At 39.5% G+C, this 25909-nt stretch overlaps 1 protein-coding gene and 2 long non-coding RNA genes across 4 annotated transcripts; 2 read left to right on the top strand and 1 right to left on the bottom strand.

Annotated features, from left to right (window-relative positions):
* The first annotated feature begins 621 nt into the window (after positions 1 to 621).
* On the top strand, positions 622 to 5303 carry LOC145430191 (uncharacterized). Its single transcript, XR_013910647.1, has 3 exons — positions 622 to 1190; positions 1563 to 1805; positions 4662 to 5303. It is a non-coding gene; the product is annotated as an uncharacterized LOC145430191 (long non-coding RNA).
* A 1851-nt stretch (positions 5304 to 7154) lies between these two features.
* Positions 7155 to 23719, bottom strand: LOC113027483 (S-adenosylhomocysteine hydrolase-like protein 1). Of its 2 annotated transcripts, none has more exons than XM_026177102.2 (17): positions 23331 to 23719; positions 15457 to 15553; positions 14946 to 15083; positions 14678 to 14778; positions 14346 to 14448; positions 14161 to 14255; positions 12656 to 12762; positions 12453 to 12569; positions 12180 to 12243; positions 12004 to 12092; positions 11809 to 11879; positions 11592 to 11686; positions 11411 to 11509; positions 10914 to 10982; positions 10721 to 10799; positions 9861 to 9981; positions 7155 to 9773 (listed from the first exon to the last, which is right to left on the bottom strand). In XM_026177102.2, the coding sequence occupies exons 1-17, from the start codon at positions 23583 to 23585 to the stop codon at positions 9767 to 9769; spliced, it is 1707 nt and encodes a 568-aa protein (XP_026032887.2). In that variant the 5' UTR covers positions 23586 to 23719; the 3' UTR covers positions 7155 to 9766. The 2 variants fall into 2 exon arrangements, with proteins under 2 accessions (XP_026032887.2, XP_026032886.2); XM_026177101.2 differs by lacking the exon at positions 23331 to 23719 and adding an exon at positions 22091 to 22206.
* Positions 22303 to 24978, top strand: LOC145430192 (uncharacterized). Its single transcript, XR_013910648.1, has 2 exons — positions 22303 to 22538; positions 24622 to 24978. It is a non-coding gene; the product is annotated as an uncharacterized LOC145430192 (long non-coding RNA).
* The last annotated feature ends 931 nt before the right edge of the window (positions 24979 to 25909 follow it).

The following is a 25909-nucleotide window of genomic DNA, read 5'->3' as shown; positions in this document are numbered from 1 at the left end:
GAGGTTTATTCTTTAAACGGGTAAGTATGACGAAAGCTATTAAAATGCCTCTGCATGTATATATATAAATATATGTTCCGTTTTTATATTTTATTCCTGTTCTATGTCATTGATGGTTGATTTCCTTTTCGATGCTTCAGGTTCAGGGAGTTATTAACTCCTGTGTCTACTGCTTGTATAAGGTGAAGCTTGAGAAAGTGTTTGTTTGTTGTTGTTTTTTTTGTTTTTTTGGCAGATAAACAGTTTTGATCTTAACCATTATCCCGGGAATTCGGCTAAAATACCTCATCATATATACACATTGAGCCTGAAAAACTACAAACTTGGAGGTATTCTTTTTAATCCGATCATTTTAAGATTTTCAAATTAAAGACGAAAACAAATACCCGAAGATGGTCCGTGTGTGTGTTGAGGAGATGCTCTGAAGACTAAGGCCGAACGTATAAGGATCCTATGAAATATTCATCGGTTTTCGGACAAGTAGCTCGCTTCTGAGCTCATTCTGGTTTCCAGTTCCTACATCGGTTTAGTTTGGGCGCTTTACCACACGCAGTATTACGCAGGTTATTTTGTTATGAATTTATTTTCTATTGAAATGTGTTACATAAACAAATGAACAAACCAACAATAAACAAAAATGAATAGTTTGATGAACTATTCAATTCTGGTCCTCGATTCTGGGGGATGAATTTCGCAAATTTGACTAAACTGATCCTTCTGTTCGTAATCCCGGTTTGCAAATGTTGCTAAAAGGGGCGGGGGGAGCAGGTAATTATAACAGTAAAGTAGTAAAGTTTGGTTAGTTAGTTCATGGTAATCTGAGCAGCAGGGGGAGAAGGAGAAGGAGGAGATGCTGCTGACCGGCTGGGCATCCTTCATAATGTATGGAGAGGACAAAGGGCGCACGGGTGGATTTCAGCCTCAACTTTGACAGAGCCGTAACCCAAACCTGTCTTATCCCACTCCAGTGGACTCGCGTCAGCTGAAAGGATGATGACACTTTTTCCACTTGCAATCTGTCTAATAATCACCGACAGCAGGTAAATGAGCTCTGGAGGGACATCTGCGTGCTGGTATAAAACAAGGAGTAGAGGAGGCCTAGGTTAGGAGACACTTTCGGACCTGTGCAGGGATGAGAGCGCGGAACTTGAGGCCTGGCTGCGGCGGTGAGCCACACCCGCTGGATGCTGGTAGGTCTGATTGCAGATATTACGACGGTTGGAGTTTTATCGGACACTAGAAGGTAAATAAGAGCCAAAAAATACTCGTTTTTCTTGTTTGCTTTATATATTAATTACACAACGAAGCTTTTGTTCCTCTGTGGTTTGTTTTTTTTAACCACAACACATATTTTGTTAAAGTAAATATGGGCAGTGTTGGATTACTAGTCCTGCTTGACCTCATCATTCCCACTGCAGTGCGCGTCCAGTGCGTAAAGGGCGCAGGGGAAATTTTCCGTAGACCTGCGTGTGAAGGCGGCAGAAGGAAAGGGAGGAGGGCATAATGGATTACTATACTGCCACTGAGTTAAGATGCTTACCAACTAATTACCTGTCCACTAGAAAATCCTCTGCTGCCCCAAACCAGCAAGTATCCGCGAGGGAGGGAGACGTGGAGCCCAGGAGAATAATCTGATCCTGTTTGGACTCCCAGTCGGGAAATTTTGGTCACCTTCATTACAGTTTAAAAATATTTTGAAAATATTTTACTCCTGGATTGTTTGAAGGGTGGGTTCAGCGAAGAAGCTTCTTCAGTTTTTCTAACTGATGGGGTTTTGAGCGCTATAAGGATACTACATGATCAAGGTAAGGAGCAATGTCCGGCGCAGGACTTTAATAGGCAGAGTGAAATTTAAAAACAAAACAAAACGGGGAACTATGGTCTGTAGTCAAGTTGAAAATGACAACTTAATGATTTTTCCCTCCAGATTACTGCAAATTTCATGATGTAAAGATGTGAGAATTTTGCATAAAGACACAGTTATAACACAAGGCTCAGTGGACTTAGCTTTCACTGTGGTCTGATTATAAAAACATGAATGCATTTTATTCCATTTATAGAAAATCAGGTTTTTTGGAAATGTGTGACCTAATAATTATTATTGTTCAGTTGTGAGATACAAACTAAAAACAACCAGCTAAACAGAGTAACTTCGGATGTTTTGATCTCTCTCTCTCTCTCTCTCTCTCTCTCTCTCTCTCTGTCTCTCTCTGTCTCTCTCTCTCTCTCACTCAAGCTTTTTACAGTATCGATCTCTCCCGGAAACGGGAATATGAGCCCTGCTTTGGGACCCATTGAAAGCATCTCAAAAATCACTTAGCACATCATTCCCTACAGCCAGAATCAATTCGAACAGCAGACCTTCAGACCGTGTTCAGGAAGGCTCTCATGGAGGCCATAAATGCAGTGCCAAGACCTCCCCCCCACCCCAGCTACCCAGTGCTAACATTTAGAGCTCAAAGACAGTGGGTGAACTGGGATAAACAGTCCGATCCAGTAGCCCAGCAGCAGATGGCATAGCTGGATTTACTCACTATCCTGTGAGCTATAAACAAAACAGAGATGAGGGAAGGACACTACTGATTCTGATACAGACTCTGCATGTGACTGCAAAACCACTGGCACCAAAACACAAAACTTCAAAAGGTTAGTGGTAGCTTCGCAGAAAAGACACAGGACTCAGGATTCACACTTGTGCTGTTGCTCTATTGCAGAATAGTCAGACTTCACTTCCTTCTCCTCCTGTTCTGTGTATGGCACTGGTAGAATTCACTGTCACAGCACACTATCAGTGAATTACCATAGGGCCATAAACAGAGTAGAGACAGAACCACACAGCCTACGTTGGTGTCCTCATTCTGATTCTGAAGTTTGTGATTGATGGATCTACTCTCGACCTCACGCCAAGTCTTCTTTGCCCATTTTGGCACTAGCACATTTTTGCTTTGTTTCTCCTCTTTTGAGCAATCATGTGTGGTGCCAATATAGGATGAGACAGACGTGCAGCTTTTCAGATTAAAGGAATCCAAACTTTTTTCTAATGCCTCCTGTGTACTATCTTTGTGCAACAGTGAGAACCACAGAGAGAGGAGAGGGAGGGATGGGGAGGTTGAACTGTGGATCTCATCGATTGGGTCGTCTATCTCAGATGTCGCTGGTTGCCATGGAGGCTTTATCTCTGAGATGCTGCTCCATGTAACAGATCTGGTGGTGGTTACCGGTGCACTCTCCCACAGTGTTTGGCAATGGTAGAACTCACTCTGGTGAGTTGGAAGGATCCGGTGGTTCTAGACTTGCCAACAACTGACTGAGAGCTTTTGCCCATTCACCCTCCACAAGGGGACTCACTGCAGGACAAGGTGCTTGGAAAAGGGCCATAACCTTTTTTTTAAAAAATCCTGGTGTCAAAAAAGGTCAGCAGGTTCAGGTGTCGCTTGTGTGAGTGACTGCAGGCGGAGCAGCATGGGGTTAAAACTGATGATCCCCCCCTGAGCGTTCTTGCAGTCTCAGAACACTTTAGAAATCTGCAAGGATGGAGAAAATTTCCAATATTTGGAAGGAACAAGACACAAGGACAAACACTTCTGAAGTCCACCCAGTCTGTCTCTAAACCTCCTGAAGCTGCGATGCTTCTCAGAGTTTTCTTGAACGCGGTTTGTCGATCACAATATCTAACTCTTCTGTAATCTCAGGCCTTAAACACTCAAAGTACGAACCAAAGGACACTTTGATTATCAGGCCATGAGACAATAATCCATGTGCAGACCATTAAGCTTTGAACTGACAATCATTTGCCCTGATTGAGAAATCAGTAGTGCTCGTTTGTCTGAAAGGAGCAGCTGTAAATAGCTGTAGCTGCAAATCTGCTAACAGCAGCAGCAGATACAGAAGCTGTGCTGATGGTGCAACCAGATCTTTCTCAGTCAGGAAAGAACTGAAGTGAAGCGGTGCAAAATGATGTTAAACTGAGGCTAGATGCATTTGTTACATTCACAGGGTTGTAACTATCTTTGAGGGCTTGCAATAAAATCCTCAGTTCTACTTTCGGGAAGTTAAAGAGACAAAAGGTGATGCTTACAATCTGCAGTTTAACATACAGTGCACATAGTGATAGTGACGTTTGATATGTACACTTTTTGAGACCTCTACATGTTAAAATAAAGAGTTTATATTTCTGAAATTATGATTTTTTGGGAGACTTCCAAGTAATAATCGAACCTTTATGTAGAGATAGTATGTTTAAACAGTTAAATAAACGTCCAAAACATAAAACAGGTGTTTTACAGCTTGGAAAATTCCAATAAAATGTATCTAAAATCTGTTATGAAATGAAATTTGTCTTTAAATGTTTCCATCATTAAACGTATTATGTAGATTTCAGTGTTTCTATAACGTAAGTATGCAGATGTACAAAAATGATTTAGCTAAACACCTGAATTTGAATAAAAATGAAGTCAAAACTAGGAAGAACACATGGTTTAAGAGTGATGTGGAGAAAAGTGAAAAATCTGTGTTCTTAATTTAACACGTCCATAAAGTAGCTTAAGCTTATACTGAAGTACAGCGCATTCATAAAAGGACAAAACATATAGCTGGCAGGGCTTCATCTGTGCAGCACCGCCGGAGCAATGAGCGGCTGATGTATGTTCATCATGTTTCAGTCCGAATGCCGTGAGAGTCCATTATGGCCGACTGCAGAGGACCTGAGGTTAAGTGGTGCCAGAAGAGAGAGGAAAGAGGGAGGCCGACATGCTGACAGCTGGTACGAGTGATTAGACCGTGCAGTGATGCAGGGAAGGCATCAAAGCTCTTTAGGGAGAATCCCTTAGTGGGAGGACACAATGATACACACACACACACACACACACACACACACACACACACACACACACACACACACACACACACACACACACACACACACAGAGGAATGAAATCCTGATACACAACTTCCTGGTTGCTAAAACTGCTTACAAACTCAGCTTACCACATCCAACAGCATAGGCTGCACTGACCATCTGTCTTCTGCAGATGCATCACCAACCAATGGATTATCAGCAGCTCTGCCCTAGGACACACACCCCTCTTTCACACACATACTAACCCCCCTCTGATTTCGAGAGTCTGGTAATACAACAGAATGAGTGGTATCATTAGATTAGATTGGGTGTGGAAGTTATGGAAGGATCTCCTCATTAATCACACGCGCTAATGGCAGTTTAATAGCTGTTGTCTCAACTGCTTCTTTCCGTTGTACATCACTGTGCAGCTCCTCTGTTACAATAAAAGTGTTTTAATCTCAACAGGATGGTAAGTGTTGATTCATTTGAGATTATCTCACAATACAAACGACCAAAAAATGCTTGAGGAAGTCAAAGAAAAGCTGGGATTTGGAAGCAAAACTTGTTTTTCGGGTAAATTTTATTGTTACGTTATCAGAGTATTAGATGCAGCATTGTGAGCTTTAGTCTGCTGCCATAAAGAATCGTATTATATAGTTAAAGAAGTATAGAGGCCATGCACTATAAACACACACGCGTACAAAGAGGAAGACTGGATTACAATAATCCAGGGACTGGGGGTATTTTTAGGACTACATGACCAGAGGCAGACACTTGAGGAAAACAGATAATCACTGTCATATGACCAGCTGGATTTTCTGGATATACAGTTAATTACGTAGTGTCTGCGAGGAACACATGTAGAGCGAATGATGTCAGTACAAAATTATTTTGACTGCCTCCCTTAGTTATGTTGCAATAAGTCAGGGCTGCTGGGGGCTTTATATTAGCAAGCCAAAGTGCTCATATGGGGTCTAATTGTTGGGGTTTCTATGTTTCCCATGTTTCCCAAGTACTAAGTAAATTGTTACACTACTCACTACAGTACTTTCTCATTACTCCATAAAATGACCTCAAATGCAATGTCTCATAACTATCACGTAACAATATAAAACTTTAGGCTACAGTCCCACACACTAATACCAACATGAATCCCTATCCTAATGAAGACACATGTACAATCTTTCTTTTAGTATTTACATATGAACGTGAAGGTGTGACAACAAAAGTAAAGATTAAAAAAATCTTTACTTTTGTTTGAACTTATTGTGATTGTTTCTGTCCTGGCAACAGTTTGCCCGTTACCATCACACTTTTGTCCCTTTTCTGGAATAAAAATAAAAGTGCTGTCTATATTTCTGCTCCTGAAAAGCTGTGTCTCTGTACTGCGCCACAATTTTCCTCCTCCAGCATACGAAATGAAAGCATCTGAGTGCAGTGCAACCGTGCAGGAAAAAAAAATGCATGTTTGCTTTATGATTTTTTTTCTATCGACCTGGCGTGCAGATATCTGAAGAATCTTTGTGGCACAAGTAACAACATAAATGCAACTTTAAGGTAATTACTGAATTTAGTAATACATTCCATCAAGTTACAGTACTGCACTTTTACCCTAACCTTTAGCAAAGCCTTCACCTTAAAATTTGGTGATATATGTTATGGGGACTTATTGACCTCACAATGGAGGTAGCCCACATATTGTGACTGTGTGGCTTCATGTCCCCAAAGCACAGTATTAACACACACACACACACACACACACACACACACACACACACACACACACACACACACACACACACACACACACACAGGTTTCAGATACTCCATACAAGGATAGCAGCACTGAAGGCTCTGACAGTGACACATTGTTGTGTCCACACATACTATTGCATTTGTTCTGTAGATGCATTTACCAGAAGCGCTAGAGGGCGCTAGTGAGTATGTTGTTCTGGTTGTGGTTTTGAAGAAGAAAAAAGAAAAATAAAGAAAGGAGTCAACTCCGGTAATCCTCTGTTCCTACCTGCGTGTGTGTAATGCTTGCTGAACTAACACCACACAACACACATACAAGCAATTAGGACCACAGCTTACCAAACGATAATGTTACTATTCCTCCTCCTAGTGGGTGAAACTCACAGTGCACAGTCTTTGTCAAGCTCTGGCTAAATTGTTAAGCTGGTAGTGCAATCCCTGGCAACTAAAGTGTGAACCCCAAGTTGCTCTCAGATGCATTTTTTTGGTGTGTGAATGTTAAACAGAAAGCACTAGCGTGAAGGGGAAACATGGCTTTTGTGAATGAGGCAGAACCAGCCCATTTACTATATATTTTAATTCTTGGAAACCAGAAGTAGACCTGAATATACAAGGTTGTACACAACTGCAACCGTATCTATCAATACAAATAAGTCAAATAGTGTTCATTAAGTTGTTCTATGGTTTATAAGTTAGAAAGTTCATTGGTGGTTTTGGTGTTTTCAAGTTATAAAGCAGAAATGCAGAAAGAGTAAAATGTATTTTTTATTATAATAATTATTTTATATTTATATGTACAAAAGTCCAACAACTTGCCTGTTAGTTAAAATTAATTTATCTAAATGTTAGAAAAGGATGGGGGTTTTAGGTGATGTGACAAGAGTACGTTTTCAGGTACTCCATTCAGCTGATAGAAAAGCAACTCCGTCCCATTCAGAACAGTTTTTCATTTCCTCCCTCTTGAATTAAGACATCATACTGATTAAATTCTGGTTACTGTGAACAATGTGAAAATCTGGAACAGTGTACAATACATAGGAATACAGAAAAGTCAGTCTTACAGTTTTTTACAGACGCTAGGACACATTTCTCAATACTTAGGTCACGTTTGCAAAACTCCTCACACAGTGAGCACAACAGAAGTCTATGTGGGCTAAACTGAGGACCAGTTATCATTGTTTTGGCACAAAATGCATTCAATGACTACATCTCTCAAATTTCATGAATTATTTTCTCACTCAGACACAACAACTGCCAAAAATCTTTGTACGTACAGGACATTTTGCATGTGCTTACATACTGTTTTCAAAACTGTTAAACTCATGGCCAAAACAATAACACAATGCAAAACTTGAAAAGACAGCAAAATGCAACAGCAATATTTTATTGAAACATATTTTACAGTTTTTCTCAGTCGCTTTGGCGCGTTTCTCAGAACACCATTAACATTTGTACAGCAGTTAGTGCATTTCCCAAAACAATTAGTGCAAACTGCAAAACCTAGTGGATAGCCTGCAAAAGCACGTCACATGCACAGAATTGATTATCCATACCTCAAAAGCAAGTATCCATGTCAATGAAACTGTCAGTGCCATCAAAATGAAAAGTCTTGACACCATCTTTATGAACAAGATAGTCAAATGGCATTGTCATGTTTCCACTATGACAGTTTATAATTTCAGTGTTTCCCATTGCAAAAACAATTGGTGACACCTGAAAATGCTGACGACAGCACTATGGCCTACCTGTACAGCCATCTGAAATGTGCAGTAAAGTCACTGTAGATGTTATGGGAGTCTTGGGAGTAACTGAGACACTGAATACGTACGTTTCACATTTCCATTGTGTAGAAGTGTTTGTAATCCTACAGAATTGTGCAAAAGAAAAATATGCTACAGTCACTTGTTCACTGTAGAATACATGTAAACATAAAATCACCAATTTGGTAGAGCCTCCTCATGAGTGACAGCTGTAATTCACCTGAGATCAATTGTTCAATTTCGGAGACATTTCCAGGAAAAATGATACAGAAAGGTATAGGATTTGCTTGACAGATGGCCAATATTTGGCATGTGATAACTAATTCAACAATTTTGTGTGTGATGACTTAAGCAATGGATGTATGACTATTAGTTTTATTGGGAACGACTATTCAGCATCCATAGGTATGATTACTTTTGACTGACATGACATAAGCAAATGGAAATGTCAGAAAGCAGCAGGGAAATGTATGGAAGCAACTGATTCATGTCCAAAATCATTTGCAGTTTGTTCAGAGAGAGGAGAAATTGCTACTATGATGTGCACAAATGACTGAGTGTTGTGGAGGTTGAACTAATAGTTATGAGAATTTCAATTCTGATCTGAGAAACGCACCAAAGCGACTGAGAAAAACTGTAAATCTAAAAATGCAGTTTAACCAGCCACAGCTGATTCTCATTGTAGATGAACATCTACACAGGTGTTACTCCTTCAATTTTTCAACTCCTTCAATTCTGGCAGCCAGAAGATTCTTTCCTAGGTGTGTTGCCCTAGATGACATGAGATGTGATGTGGATGAGAACCTGTGGCCAAATGGAGAAGACCGAGTAGAATAGCATTACTATTGTATGTGTATCAGTGGATGGTGTGTATACAAATTCTTGTATTTTGGGATTACTTAGTGCAAAAAAAAAAAAAATACAGAAACAAATATTAACGAATTCTGCATGATGTCTGATTCATTCCAGTAACATATATTGAAATTATAAACAGAGATGTGTCCTTGTTTTACACAAGAAAACACTGTGTAATGCTACATGTTGTTAGTGTTTTTTAGGTCATTGTTTTGTGGGTGACAAAGTGTGTTTGTCGGCTGTCAACCTTTGCTAGTGTTCTGGAAGAATGAGTTTATTTGAGACCTGAATGAAGTGTTTTGGTAGTTGTAGTGCATTTTGAATGTGAAATGAACTGCTTTGCCAAGTTGAAGGTCAGTTAGGAGGATTGTGTGAAGAGTTTTGCAAAAGTGACCTAAGTATTGAGAAATGTGTCCTAGCATCTGTAAAAAACTGTAATATGCTGTTGCTTCAGATACACTCTGTAAAGCTTCAGACTGTAGAGGGCGTCAGCGCTCCTGTTTTCACAGCAGCTTTTCTGAAGATCGTCTGTCCGTCAATTTTGTGAGCAAAACATCAATACCTGTTACAACAAAAACAGAAAAAGATCAGAAACATTAAACGTTAAAATGTGTGTTAGTGTTTGTCTATGTGAGAGAGAAGTTTATGCCTGTAATAGTTTGGTTTGAAGGGTCCGTGTTTGCTGATGCCCATGTACTTGGCCTGATCATCTGACAACTCTGTGAGGTGTGCGTCAAATATCGGCAGGTGAAGGCTGGCCACGTATTCATCTGAAAATATGGAGACACAAAGATTATCACACCTTAATTTTCTTCTTGGCTATACTGATAAAACAGGAAAAAGAATAATTAATGACAAAATAAAATTATAATGGTCTATAAAACATTTAATATGATTTTCAGGCTTATGTGCAGCCCTGAGACCCATTACAAATGTATTATGTGAATGTTTTCAAGCTTGAATTTGAGCTTGATTTTGTGTTGGATAGTGCAAAGTGCAAAAAAGTATTTAGACTTTTTTTTTTTAACTTAAATTAAATAAAATCCCCTTTAAGTAGCTTAATAATTATCATGCTATATAATATAAAAAACATATTTAAAGTATCTAGTAACACTAAAGTAAATGTAGTCATTATGTAGAATGGCACTTTTCCACAATCAATACTTTATATTATTAGATCATAATTATTAATTCATTTATATGCATTTTAATTTTGTAACTTTTTAATGACTGTATTACAGGTATTCACTTATATAATGTAGATTTCCAATACAAAATGGTAAGTAACTAAAGCTTAGTATCGAGTACAAGATACATTAACAGCTGTGGGATAGAAAGAGAAAGTAATTAAATTAAATTCAGTTTTAATTGTATAGCACCAGATACAACAACAGTCCTCAAGACACTTTATATTAAAAGGTAAAAACCCTACAACCAACATGTGCAAGCACTTGGCAACAGTGGGAGGGAAAAAGTCCTTTTTAAAATGAAGAATGCATTGTAACTTGCCCATCTTCTTTGGCAGCAGGTAGACATCCTTGTTGTATCTTCCTTCTGGGGCATTGTACAGCTCTATGAGAGCCATGGCCTGAAACATAACAGCGAACGTTAACTAAAAGTGACTGCGAGCAGCCTAATGACTGACAGAGCTGCTGTGATGCATTTAGAAAAGAATAACCACTTTGTAAATCTGTTTTCTTACCTGGGTAGCGGCAGTGATGGAGAGGACAAATGAGGGCACGGTAGAGCAGCTCAGATTCAGCAAACGACCCTGAGAGGAAAGTCAATACTAAATGAAAACAAATCACGTAAGAGCGGCTATGATTACAACCATTTGAAATAATATTTCATCCCAATTGAACTGTGGTTTGTATGTACTAAACAGGATAACGTTATGATTAGTGTAGTATGAGCCCCCAGTTTAAAGCACAGCGTACACAAATGCTCTTCCTGTGCTGTCTGATGTTATTATTTACTTTTGGAGGATACACACCTGGTCTTTATATCATAATTGCTGCTTTTCTTTTCTGAATTTCTCTCTATTTTTATCTCAGAATCTCTCAGATTCATCCATCTGTTCCTTATAATACATTAAGAAGAGCGCATATTTCTCTTGCTAAATAAGCAGTGTACTTTAAGGTCACACATTTAAAGTCCTTACATGATTTGGGCCTCATTAGAAGAACAGAGTATCCTCACCTCTGCCAGCAAGACAATTCTCTTGCCATCAGGCCAGATGACGTGATCCACCCGAGGTCTCACATGCACCCACTTCAGATCTAAAGACCGCAGACCAGCCTGAGACATAGGAATCTATAGTTTAACGCCAAATCATTCACATATAGAGGCCTATACACGCACACACAACATGTGTCTTTACCAAATCTATCTCACTGCTGGAGTGTCCCATGTTGCAGACTATGCAGCCATTCTTCATTTTGTCCAGATGTTCTCTCATCACAACATTTTTATTCCCTGCAGAGAAGCAGTGAGTAAAAAAAAAACAAAAAACAGGTGAAAAAAAAAATTAATTAAAAATAATATTTTGATTGTTTTGTTTAAAAAAAAAGTATTAATCATAGGATGACAGCAGTCACCTGTGCAGGTGATGACCATGTCTATATGTCTGACTATTTCACTCAGTTTAATTACTCTGAAGCCATCCATGCTGAGTGGAGTGGGGGATAAGAGGACAGGGTTAAAACAGTATTTCATCATGTTTTTTTCATGGTGTGGCGTAAGAGGAGGGAACACTTCACATCTTGGTTGATAAAAGCTTCTTCTATTCATACCAGGCCTGAAGGGCACAGATAGGATCCACTTCTGTGACATACACTATAGCACCCAGTGCTTTTAGGGCAGCGCAGCAGCCTTTTCCAACCTACGAGAAAAAGAAATTCAACACAGTCTGGCCGAGTGGCTTAAATGTGGGTTATTTCACGGGGCAAACACTTTATATCCCACTAACCTCGCCATATCCACACACCACCACCTGCTTTCCTCCAAACATGATGTCAGTGGTCCGCTTCAGCCTGGAAGCAGAGTTGATCATGGTCAGTTTGCTGCTATGCTGGTGTTTTTATCTGTTTATTCACTGGCTGGGCCCATGACCTCATTTTAGGTTTGACAGACAGTTTGTCAACCTATATAGATGACAACCGGAAGGAGCGTGTTTGGAGGCGTGGTCCTGCTCCTGAAATTCCGATACATAATCTCCAATAGTCGCAACAGGATTAATTACCCTTCCAGTACAGACTCCTTGCAGAAGTACAGGTTGTCAAACTTCTGTTTGGTCACCGAATCGTTGACATTCATAGCAGGAACAGACAGTCTGCCTGCCTTTGACAGCTGGTACAACCTGAATCAGAGGCACGGAAACACCCACGTGAGCTGCAGATTGACTTTGTAACCTTAAAGTCATTCGAGCTTCGTGTTTACACTCACCGATAGATCCCTGTGATGCTTTCCTCCACAACACCTTTGAGATTCTTAAACAGTTCCGGATACTTCTTATAGATCCAGTCAGTCAAGTCACCACCGTCATCGAGGACCTGGGAATAATAAGAAAAACAAGCTCGAGGCACCTTCATGGAAGCCTTTGTAGATAACACACTGAATTGTAGGTCAAATGGTTCTTGGCCCACATAAACATGAAGCAATAATTTTCAATAAAATGCATCTGAAATATATAAAATCAAAGGTTCATGTACTCAAATAATTATTCATTAAGATTCCAATAAATTCCAATAAATTGCGTTGAAAATTTGAGTGTAAAGGAACAGTTTACCAAGTATTAATTATATTTGAAATACTAACGGTGTTTAAGATCTGAGGCTACAAAAAGTCTTCAAACACGAACAGTATCTTCTGAAATACCACGGAGGATGTGAGTACAAATACACTCCTCCTGAAATGTATGCTTAAATATTACATTAATCTCTCTTAAGAGAATCTGCACATGAAGCTATCAGGTGAAAGCCAACATTTAGGAGAAAGTTAGCTCAAAGAAGTTTATTTTAAGACTCCAGATGAGGCTGCAGGAAAACATAGCTAAGGATATAGAGCTGGAAATGTGCATAATAGACCTGCTTTGAAAAAAACAGGACACATTATGCATACAGTGAGTGAAAATAATTATTCAACCTCTTGTTGAATTTGTAAGTTTGCTCACTTAGAAATAAATGAACAGTGTTTAATTTTCATGGTAATTTCATTTTACTGGAGAGAGACCGAATATCAATAAAAGATCAAGAAAAAATAACAAAAAACCCCACACTGAGTGAAATGATCCCCTACAACCCTGCTGTAATTCATGCTGGTTGTGAGTCCATATAGCACACAGATTATAATCAATCAATTACAGATAATTCTGATCTTAAGAAGTATCTGCACAAGTCTGGAATGGCCTACAAGTCCATCAGCAAGAAGCGCGGTTCGAAGACAACAACTGCTGGCTTGATTATTCGAAAGTGGAAGAAATATAAAATGATCACTAGTTGCTCTCGGTTTGGAGCTCCACGTGAGATCTTGCCTCATGAGGTGAGATAATTGAAAAAGGTGGTGAATCATCACAAAATTATATCGGAGGAACTTGTTAGTGATCTGAAGTTAGTAGGAACCACACTCACCAAAAACACCATTGGTAACACACTATGGGGTAATGGACTAAAATCTTGCAGTGCCTGCAATGGTCCTCGTGTTCAAGAAGCCACATGTGCAGGCCTGTCTTTTTAAACGAGTTCTCCACCAAGTACCAAATCTCATCTTGGTTATGAAATACTTATTTCACTCAATGACATGCAAATCAGTTTATAACTTGTATGTATTGTGTTTTTTCTGGTTCATTTTTGGTTGCTAGCCTGTCTCTCTCCATCAAAATGAAACTACCATAAGAACTGTGTACTTCTAGGGGAAGCTATGTGACGTGTAAGCAGAGTCGATCATCATACCATGTTGGGCTGCCAGGTCTCAGTGCCGACACAATGGTCAATACACCACCAGAACTCATCCTCCGATTCTCCTCTCCACGCAAACACTGAGATGCCTGAGAAGGGAAGTGGCATGAAAAATGTGTGATGGTCAAAAAAGTAAGAGGGAGGAAGAGTAAAACCAGGAGCTTGTGCAGAAGCTGTACCTGCTTTAACCAGAGCAGCTGCCACAGCATTCTGAGTCGAGAAAATGTTACAAGCCGCCCAGCGACACTGCGCCCCCAACGCAGCCAGAGTCTCAATCAGCACCTGCAGGACACCATAAACACACAGAGGCCGGTTCTAGACACTGAAGTAGTGCTAATGCAGAATTATATGATGCACTGTGGATAATATGCAATATAGAAATAAAATAAAATCTATATAGTGATATTCTTCTCTTTATTTAAAGAAACAAACCAGATCTGTATTTGGCACTTTGTAAATCTCTGTCAGTGCTTGTTTCTTTATTTGACAGCAGTGTGTGTGTTGAACTGACCGCTGTCTGTGCAGTGATGTGTGTGCAGCCCACTACTTTGGCTCCAGCCAGCGGTTTCTCCCCACCTGCCCTTTTCCTCAGGTTCATCAGAGCTGGCATTTCTAAATATCACAGATGAGAATCAAGACACAAAAACCAGGACAGTCTTAGATCCTCCTCTTGTGCATTTCTCTACAGAGCCTCTTTAGATGGGCAGTAACATTCATTTTACTGTTATATTGTAACTTCTGCATAAACTGTGGTTTGAAGGCCGTTGGTACTGGCGTACCTTGCTCTGCCATTTCTATTTCTTTGCGTCCAAAATCAGCCTGACTGATGTTTTTGATGCAGAAGTCAGACGGGCCTTTGGTGGATTTCTGAAGCTTGTCTCGAGGAGAAGACTCATCATCAGAGGTGTCACTGTGCACTGCAACACATAATTTAGACTATGTGAGACAAATCATCTGGCTGACACATGAAGGAGTATTACAGAAACACATGATTCTTTGGCTCAGGTTTTCCAGCCTTTATCTTGTTGATAACTAGGTGATTCTTTTCTCTGATCTCTTTGAAGTCTGCACATACTCTGGCAGTGACTGACATTTTTGAGAAAGGCTCATGGAGCAGATTAGGACCAAATTAATGAGACCTAATTCTGCAGAAGACTTTTCACTTTAATTAAGGTTTGGCCTACAGGTTAATCCTCAGTTTGCGATGCTGGGATCAAAAAAACAGCTCAGTTTATATATCAGAGACATGTGATTAGACTTCACAGCGAGTCTGTTTTCATGTTTCCATACCTGAAGCGAAGCTATCCGTAGATGACTGAGACATGGACCGAACAGTCCTTGTGGGAGGTCTGTTGAATTCTTGCTTCTGGCCAGTGAACGGTATTTGCTGAAGAATCATAAAAGGAAATCACAGACAGGCTCAAAAAGACAGATACCAAATATTTCAGTTTTACCTCTCAGCAGGTCACAAAAGTTTTTTCCTCTCTGTTTGAAGCAGATAGATGCGGCAGTCAAAGCAGATACATTTGCTCATAAAACACCAACTTTCTTTTAACTCTCTTCTCACAGCCTATCTGTGTCATTAATCTTTCTATTTCTCTCTTTTATCTCTGTATCTGTTGCAATCTCACCATCCAGTGTGGCTGTTTGAAGGCTGGGCTGCTGCCACAGGAATCCCACTTGGCCATGTCTGCTCCCTGGCTGCACGCGTAGACTTAAACCTACAGCTCAGCCTTACTGAAGGCTCACCACCTGTCTTCAGCTTTTCTGTGGATGGCAGATTTTTTTTTCTGCTTTTGTTCTTTCTCTTACATATGTGCACACCCACCAAGACCAACACGCCCACACGCTGACCTCAAGTGTTTGAAGCTTTGCATTTAAGATATCATTTGATTGCATTCTGGAAAATGTAACATATTTCTGTTTTTTGCAAACTTGATCCTTAATAAGCCTCAAATGGGAACATTAGCACCTTGTGAGATGCATTACAGGAAAGGAGAGGGTGCTTATTTTTTGTAATGTAAAAAATACAGTAACATATAGCTCCTAAAGTAATGGGGGTTTGACTAACTTGTTTCAATTCTGTTATTAGCTGTCATAACTCGTCAGCTGCTTTCAAACCCCACAGAAGGAGAAAACAACAACTGTGAGCAAAAAAGAAGAAAAAAGCAAGAAACTGCACTCATGGCTGAAACACAGCAGTCATGCAACTAAAAACAACAAGACAGAAGCGATTAACACATATGTTTGAGGCTTTTTTATGACACAAAGCAAAGCAATGAAAAAGATATTATGCATGGAAAAGGTGTCTGCCTTCAGGAAAGCTTAGTGAAGCACGAGTTCAGGTTTCTAATCTCATCTCAGAACACCTACAGTGTTATGCAGAATTGATTTGGTTTGCCATGTATTTAATGATGGTAGCCTATGGTTTTTATATTGCACATTTAAAAAAGCATTGGTCTGGGTTTACGTTCCTGAAAAAATCTTTCTTTTCATTACATGTGATACAGTTTAATTCCAGGTATCTTTAAGTCCAGGCAGGGTAATATTTTTTAAATCCCCCAACTTAACCACACATTTAAACTAGACCGAGGGTGCAAGAAGAAATCTAGAATCCAAATAAATTTTATAATGGCATAAAATACTAAGTCAGGGCAGGCAGTCATGGAAAGAGACTGGACACCCTGAGGTCCATTAAACTAAAGTAAGAGAGACAGACAGACAGGCAGATTATCGATCTCACAAGGGAAATTACTGAGGAAACTACAGGAGCTGCTGTGACAGACTGTCCACTCTCACGATGCCACTCCTCTACACGTCAAATTCTTCAATGAATGAAATACAGTCCACATACATGAACATTTATTTCATAAACCTGCTGATTTAAAACAGCCCACCATTGTCAAGTTCCTGGTCTGTTGACCCAGCATTTTGAGTTTTAGTTTATTTGGATGTTATGTTTAAGTTCTTTAGTGTAGCTAAGTTCATTTGTTTATTAGATTCCCTTTGTGTTTTCTACCCCTGTATTTAAGTTTCCCTCTCCCTTTATGTGTTTCATGCTGCGTGTCTTATGTTGTCAAGTTTATATTGTCATGTCTGCGTCTCATGTCTCCTGTTTTATTTTGAAGGTCTGTGTCCTATGTCAGTGTAGTCAGATTTGCTTCCTTTGTCTCATTATGTCAGACTAGTGTCAGCTGTTTCCCCATGTGTGTATTTAGTCGGCGTGTTTCTGTTCATTCTTTGTCAGGTCGTCTGTTGTTCACGTCACGTTCTCCACACCATGTTTCCAAGTTTCATGTCCAGGTTTTTTTTTGTTGTTTGTTTTAGTTTGTTCACTCCATACAGTCTGCCTCCGCCAGACTGTGACAAGCATGCCTCATTTAAATACTTTGTTTGGCAAAGGTCTCTTGTCAACATTAACAACATTAGTAAACTTTGCTGATCTGGTTTAAATATACACTTTATGGGCAACAGTACTGGGTCACGCCTCATAATCTCTGAAATTAGGTATATAAAATCCAGCACCTAGCCGTGCGCTCTGCCTGTGCAAACATTTATAAAAGCATGAATTGTTCTTAAGAGCTTGCTAAATTAGGGTGTGGTACTGTAACAGGATGCCACCATTGCAACAAGTCAGTTTGTGAAATTTCCTCCCGCTGAGATATCCCACAAGTGGTATTATTGGAAAGTGGAAGTGTTTAGAGACCACAGCAACTGAGCCATGAAGTGCCATGAAGTGCCAGACCAAGTAAAGACACTCTAATGAATGGTGTGAAAGAGAAACCAAACACAGGTCTCTGAAGCGGACAACAAAAGAAAAACAAAGGACGAGCTTTGTTACATAAGGGGCAGCAAGCCCAACCAAGTGGCAACCAGAGATCCACCCAGGGAACACAAGTAGGACACAGGACGAGTATGCAGATGCTAAAACACTGATTCAGAACTGTGGGTTTTGTGGTTTTTAACTTTGAATTAACCCTTTGAGGTCAACACCAAGAAAAAACAATGGATTTTTTTTTGTTTGCATTTCTTATTGATTTGGGTGAGTAATAACCACAATCAATATATATATTTTTTCAATAGACCCTGTAGTTTTTAAAATATTGATCTCTAACGGTTGAGATGTCACGTAATGGTAAAAGTATGAAATGTCATACAAATACATTAGATAATACAATTATAAAAAAAGGCCAAATTATAATTAAATTGATAACAAAAACTATCCAGGGCATTGGATACAGTTTATTTCTAGTAGCATGCCAGTGAACATTGCTGTTTTCATTCCATCAAAGGAAAGTATTATATCAAACAACAAAATACATCGTTTTTTTAGTCTGCAAATGTGAAAAATGTGCTGCAGCACAAAATACTCCCATTCAGGCCATTTCTGATTGAATGCTACTGTGCAAAATCAAAATCAAATAAAAACAGTGCAAATCAAGCACACCTGCTCATGGTTTTGGTCGTCGGGGTCTTAGGGTGTAGCATTGATTCTGTGGTCTTGGAGAGCTGAATCATGGTCCTCCAACTCTAGATGCTGGCTTGTTAACTTGGTTCAGACACAGCCAGGTGGAAACCTTTTGAGAGCCATCGGTTTCTGGTCCAGTAGGGCACAGTCCCTCTTGTAGACCAGGTATTCAAGTCAAGGATGTATCCGAACAGTGGAATATGCCATCTCCTTAACTTGTAACTTATAACTTGTCTTATACAGGTGTAATATCATATCAGAAAGCTTAATTCTTCCCATATGCTAATTATATACAGGGATGAGTGATGGGCATTGGTCTTTGCATTGGGCTCTTTGCTCCACCGTTTGACCAATGAAAGAGGCATGAACCCACAGGCATTGTTTAGAAGGTTAACACATTTCTTGTCAAACCATTTTATTGCAATCATGGTAAAATGGTAAATGTCCTGTATTTGAATAGTGCTTTACTAGTCCCTAAGGACCCCAGAGCGCTTTACACAACCAGTCATCCACCCATTCACACACACATTCACACACTGGTGATGGCAAGCTACATTGTAGCCACAGCCGCCCTGGGGCGCACTGACAGAGGCGAGGCTGCCGGACACTGGCGCCACCGGGCCCTCTGACCACCACCACCACAATCAGACCTTCATCAGACCTGTAATAACAGGTTCCATGGCCCTTCTTCAACAGGTCTTTGTCTGCCATCAGGGGAGCTCCACCGGTGCAGTTTGGTCATACATGACCAAAACTGAGTATACATGAGTATCATGCCACAGGACTATGTGATTTTTAGCCATATAATTGTTTAACGTCCATATAGTACTTGTTAAACATGAAATTATAATTTTGAGAACTTAGTAATATTAATTTACCAGATACTGTAATTTGGTTAAAAGGTAATCAGTTGTGATATTTGTGATTTCCACATGTTAGTCTTGATTTTTACAATATTTAATAATATTAACTCAGAAAGTTACAAAAATGACTTACTGAGGAAATTATTTCAGCATATTCTTGCTGTGCTAACACTTAATGTGATTTATCAATAGCAATGGATAAAGAAAATGGGTCTAGTGGTAAATTTAAAAAAATTTATTAAACATTTAATTTCACTTTTTTAATGCTGTCAAGTGAAATACATCTGTTTAGTAAGTCCTCTAACACTGTCATATAAGAAAAAATTATATCTTCCTATCTTAGTTTCATCAAAAACACTCAAAATATGTTGGATGCTTTTTTGTTTCTGACTTCCTGGTTGGGAGGGGTATAAGAAGAGCCAACAGTTTCCATTCACAGTGCCTTCTGGTGGACTTTTTTGGCATTACAGATGTAAACCAATTGGTAGAAAAGACTCAACATGGTAGGTCAATTTCAGCAAAAGCCTCAGTTAGATAGGGCCTGAAAATGTGCTCTACCAATTGGTTGAGCAGAACGCTAAAGGGTTTGATATTAAATATTTTCTGTTTGGTTACAGTTTTAGTAACACTCTTAAAGTTAAATTTAGTTCAGGGGTTTTTTTTTTGTTTAGAATTTTTAGTGGGTGGTTCAAGTTTTCATTTCTGTGATGAATTTCTTGTGATGTTCATATTTTCTTTTGCCTTGGCCTCTGTTTTATTTTATGGTTTCTAGTCTTGTGTTTAGAGTGATATGTGTTACTTTGTGTTTTACTTTGTAATTCTCCTATAGTCTCTCGTATCTTGTTAAGTATTTGTAAAGTAAAAAAGTCAAGTAAAATCTTATCTATATAGCACCTTTCAAGATAAAAATCACAAAGTGCTTCACAGGAGCTAAAACATAAAGATAAAAATCAACCAAAAGCAAGTTAAAAAACATGAGAGTTAGGTGTTAGGAGTTTCTCTGTCATGTTACCTCCTGTTGTATTTTGATAGTCATTTGTCTCTTGTGGCCTGTTTTCAGTTTGGCTCCTGGTCTAGTTCAGCTGTGTTTTGTTACCCACTCTGCCGCACTTACCTACTATGTATATAACTGCAAGATAATAATTGCACTGCAAGGCACTACATGTCTTGGAGTATGGGAGAAGCTGGAGTGCTCCTGACCCAGGACCTTGCTTTGAGGCAACAGTGCAAACCACCACACCATTGTGCTGTTGCAATAGCTCCCTCAGTATAAGTGAATGTGTATATGCACTGATATATCATTAAATTCACAGTAAAAACTAACACAACTGTGCACTTGTGTCTTCAAGACAGCTGTGGCGGACGATGGGCAGTAAGGGCGGATTATGACAGCACATGTCAGTTTGATGACAACATTATTGTATGGTGCTGTTTGCCAGGCACTGCAGGGTATAACGAGGCTTTCAGTCTGTTCAACTTGTCTTAAAATGTGCCTCTGGAGCTCAGGAAGATTTTGAACTTTGCTATGAATTCTTTGGATTTTTATCCTTCACCTAAATAAAGGTTTTGTTGTTTCTTGAAGTTTGCCTTGAGATTTCAGCATTTGATTAAAGACAAGACATAGGAGACAATTAACTAGCAAAATAAAACAGGCAGTGAACATCGATAAGAAACTTGAACAAACTGTACAAGAAAAGACACATGAGGATGAGATGGAAGTAAACTCTATAGCAGACTGGGATTAAAGCATAATCAGAGCTGAATTGTCTAAAACACGAGTAACTAAACTCCACAACTCCTAACCTTGACCTAAAATATGACATGCTGAAATAAACATGAAACTAACAGGAATCAAAAAGCAGCCTAGCAGTAAAAGGCATAAAGGAAACTAGAATTTAAGACGAAACACAGATAACAGAAGTCCACAGCAAATCCCACAGACCGTGACAGTCACAGAGCAGGATCACTGCTCTACTGAGGCACATAGTGTGTCAACAACTGCAGAGTTCAAACCTCCCCAGGCATTAACATCACCATAAAAACTGACCAAGCACTTCCTGTAAGTGGCCCAGGGCTTTTGTACATGGGGTGTAGTAATACCAGGTACAAACAAAAATAAATTATATTAAAAAGTCACCAATAAATATAAATAAAGCTGTATTTTAAAGTCTGGGGGCTTTTTTTTAAACACATGGTTATAAGAAAACCTTGTGTTTCGTAAAATCACTTAAATACCGCCTTCCAAAAATAGCTGCCACTTACACAAGCCACCAATCATTAACACAAAAGCTATTAACCTTTGACTTGGAGCAGTGTGAAAGTTAACTTAATGAGGTACAGGTGGACATTCAAATTCAAAGCAGCTACTGCACAGATACTCTTCAAATAAATCTCAGAATTACATCTTAATGTGTAAAATATCTCTCTCTTTGTGTCCAACCACACATTTCCTCTATGCCAGTGCAATCGACAAAGACCAACATAACCAATGTAATATTGCTTAAACCCTCTAATCTTAAAAAAGCTTGAATTGTAATTACACATCAAGTCCTCGACTCGCTGCCCTCTGTAAAAGAAAGAAAAGTTGTGATACCTTGATACAGATGGACTGCACCGCCTCCTCACTCTTGCCCTTAGATATATTCACTAGATTATACGCTTTCTTCATGCTAGCACAGTGACTCTCATGAACCCTGCAGAGCTGCAAGCCGATGCTGTTCAAGTGACGCTTGATGCCACTCCCTCACCAAACAGGTGACAAAAGAAGGTGGAAGTGAGAAATGTGACCTCTGTGAGGCTTTCTGTGTGTGATTCTGAGAAAATACCGACAGCAGGAACTACAAAGATGAAGAGCGAGATTTAAGGAAAGAAAATCTCAGTTGAGTGCTTTTTGAGGCCACAGATGAAAATAGTTTAAAATAAACAGACAGCAGGGAGGTGACAGTTTTGCAACGTAATGACAGTTATTGCAACATAAAGAAAAACGACAGAAGAACTGGTCACGAGGAAAGAACATTATTCTTAACAAAAGGGTTACAGAGGTAAGCATGAGAGGCCATGTGACAATAGAGCATGAATTCATTGTTTTCTGTCCACAGAATGACCAAGCAGCACTGCAGTGTTACTGAAGTCTCTTAGAGTGGCATTTGACTGATTTAAACTGTGACGGAAAAGACAAGAGCCTGCAGAAACAGTTGGTTATTGTTTTCTGTGGCTACAGGGCAGCTCTGTAAAGTCACAGGACCTAAAACAAAACTGAGGCCATGATAGGAACTTTGGGATTCAATATTTTTGGAGCTTGATCGGCAGCAAGAACAGGATATATTGCCCATTTCTGATTGTACATAGGTGTATCTCTGATAGGCTCCCAGGTTTGTGGTGACACAAGAATGAAATATGTATGTATATATATATATGCTTTTTAAAAGAGACATTTGGATATGTCAGAGCAGGGAAGGGCCAAATGTACTAAGTAATTGAAAAAGATCTGCCATTTTTATTTGCCCACACTTCCCACGAGTAGTTCCCATAAACGTTAAGATGTTTTATCCTTCTTTCACAAACATTTATTCAGAGGTCCTGCTTTTAATGCTGCAATCATCAGACATGACACGAGTCAGTTTGTTAGCTCTCTCGTTTTACATTTTCAGAAAGGGAAAGCAAGTGCAGTATTTGCGTGAGCGTACTGGTCAAACATTCATGGCGACTAAATATCATTAACATCTTGAGTAGATGCACATTCACGCTCCCCGTGGTGTAGTCACAGGTGCATGTGTGATGTTATGTGGGCCTAGCACTTTTATAGTGATAGTGAAAACGCTGTCTCTGCTCACCATGGTAGTCTTCAGCGCTTCAGTAACCGGTTCTTTCGTCACAACCTTGGATACCTCTAACCTGTCTCTGTCCCGACTTTGCTGCGCCCTCCTCCTCTCTGCCGCTTTTAGCATCTGCAGCAGGTTCGGACTGCCTTTGCTTTCCCTTGTTCCACCATTAGCACTCTCCATATCCTCCCCATTAAGTTCAGCTCTGTACTCCCCTAGTGGTTTCAGATACCCATCAGCTAATCCCAGGATCTGGTTCTTTTCCATGTTTCCTCTGATAGTAATGTGTTGAATTAGCTTCTTTCTTCTTCTTCTCTACCCACATATATCTGATATTTCCTCCTCCATAGAGTGTATTTACTCTAAACAGTAGCAGTTCTTGGTTACTTTGACTAAATGTAAAGCAGATAATTGATTTTGGATGCAGTGTGTACAGTGTAAACAGAGATATGAGCACTGCTGCTCGACACGAGGCAAACGTAACCTGGAAATGCAGGAGTGTAACTCACCTCCATCAATAAGTAGATGTCAGTTTGTGCCGTCATACAGTCTTTCATGCTAAAAGGACACAAGGAAGCCCTTGCATTCAAGATCTGAGTCATCTGGACTTGCATTTCTTGTTTTTGTGTTGCCTTTGATAACACTGACTCAAATCCCATTAAGGCACATGTGTAACTCGATCAGAGGGTTACATTATAAACAACCAGGCATGATGTCATGTTTACATTAAATGCCACCAGCATCAACAGAGGCCCCGTGGTTCCTGATCACCTGCTCCAATGCCAGGCTGAAAGACACGAGGTGGGATTTTGCATGTAGGTATGGGCAGAAGTGCCTGGGTTTCTCAGATAGGCTGATTTTTGTATATATAAGGGGTTTGAAACAGTTATAAATCGCACTTAGTGTTCCCCTGATGAACTGCACTTACAGAAAGAAAAAACTTTGCAGCAAAACAGCAGAAACTTTGGATGATAGCCAGTGTACGGCGAGCTAATACATAATGGCCACTGTGAACCAGACGAATAAATATAGCAAGACAGACAAGTCTTAATGTTCATACAGGGGCACCTGACTGGTGTTTGAAGACAGATTTTATTAACCTTTGTTTTAAAAAAAAAAAGGTCCTTTAACTTTAGTCTGTACAATAGTTTTGTTATGTCTGGTTAAATAGATCGCAGTAGGAAGGTCCCTACAAACAGAATAAAAGGTTCTTCTGTGCAGTATCCAGTGAACTGGACAGAGTTGGTCTTTTCAGGTTTCTACCTTTTAACCTCCAGGTACATGTTTTTTTTTTATCCACTAGAGGGTGTAACAGCTCTGCAGGTGTTGGGAGGTGTTTTCCCATCAGCTAAGACAGAAAAACCCTCTGAGAGAGAAGACTTTAAGATGATGTTCAGGACGTGTTTGCAGTACCATGATCGGAGACGAAGCGCCTGGATCTTTCTCTATTTTGAATGATAATGTTATCAGATTTGTAATCTTTTTTTTAATTGTACACTAAATACAGATGGCAATACATTTAAATTCTCATCTATAAAATGGTGTACTGTTTAAACATTTTTATTTATAATACTGAGTATTGTCAAATATAACCTAAATACTCATTTGGATATCAACTTTCAAACAAAGTATTGCCAAATAAAATATGTCTGTCCTGAAACCTGTGAAACTCAAATAGGTTTTAATCAGTTTTGGATCACTGAAAACTCTCTCACCACATGCAACAGTCCCAGGCAGTGTACAAAATATAAACAGGATAGGTTATAATTATAATGTATTATTATAACACAATAAATAAGTCTGTAGAATAAAAACCTGTCTCCCAAACCTCTTACCGCTGCTGCTCGGCATCAGCTAGGAGCGCGTGCATCTGGACCAAACCAAATCAGGGAATTAGGAGGGGTGAGGCAGTCGGAGGCCACGTTGTTGCCAAAACCAAAATAAAAGTAATGCCAGGAAACAAACATGTTTCTAAGGACCTTGAGGCAAACATTATTTTATGGAGACAGGTTAATAATGTTTTTTCTGCTGTTTTCTAGGGCCCCCGTCAGTCATGGGCTCTTAGCCAAAATGATCGTCATCATTTTGATTATACAATTTGAACAATATTAACCTACTAAGCTTCTACCTAAGTAGGATTATAGTCTATATAGTTCAAGTAGAAAGTCTATTTACTTCTTATTTTTATGTCTAAACTCTTTTGTGGGAGCACTTTTTGAGTGATAAGTCTGTAACAGGACAGAGGACTGCACACATCCTAATGCTTACAGCAAATAACTCTTCTCGTTAAAAATGTGAAGTAAATTGCTTTTGGCTGGTAAACTGGATTACAATCTTTCAAACACTTATCTGTATGTGACTTAAGCAACCTCAGCTTGCTGTCTAAGGCCGTGTTCACACTAATATGTTTTTGTTTGAAAATGCATCTTTTTCGCTCCGTTTTGGCCTTCCGTCCACACCGAGACGTCGTTTTTGGTCAAGGAAAACAGACCTTTTTGTAAACGCTCTCCAAAGTGGATACATTTGAAGACACCGTTTTAGCGTTGCAGTCATGTGATCAATTCAACTAAGATGGCGGACGGCATTGTGCA

The sequence above is a fragment of the Astatotilapia calliptera genome, chromosome 7 (assembly GCF_964374335.1).
Source record: "Astatotilapia calliptera chromosome 7, fAstCal68.1, whole genome shotgun sequence".
Taxonomy (NCBI): Eukaryota; Metazoa; Chordata; class Actinopteri; order Cichliformes; family Cichlidae; genus Astatotilapia; species Astatotilapia calliptera.
The sequence above is the reverse complement of the archived record's forward strand: the minus strand, read 5'-3'. Positions and strand labels throughout refer to the sequence as shown.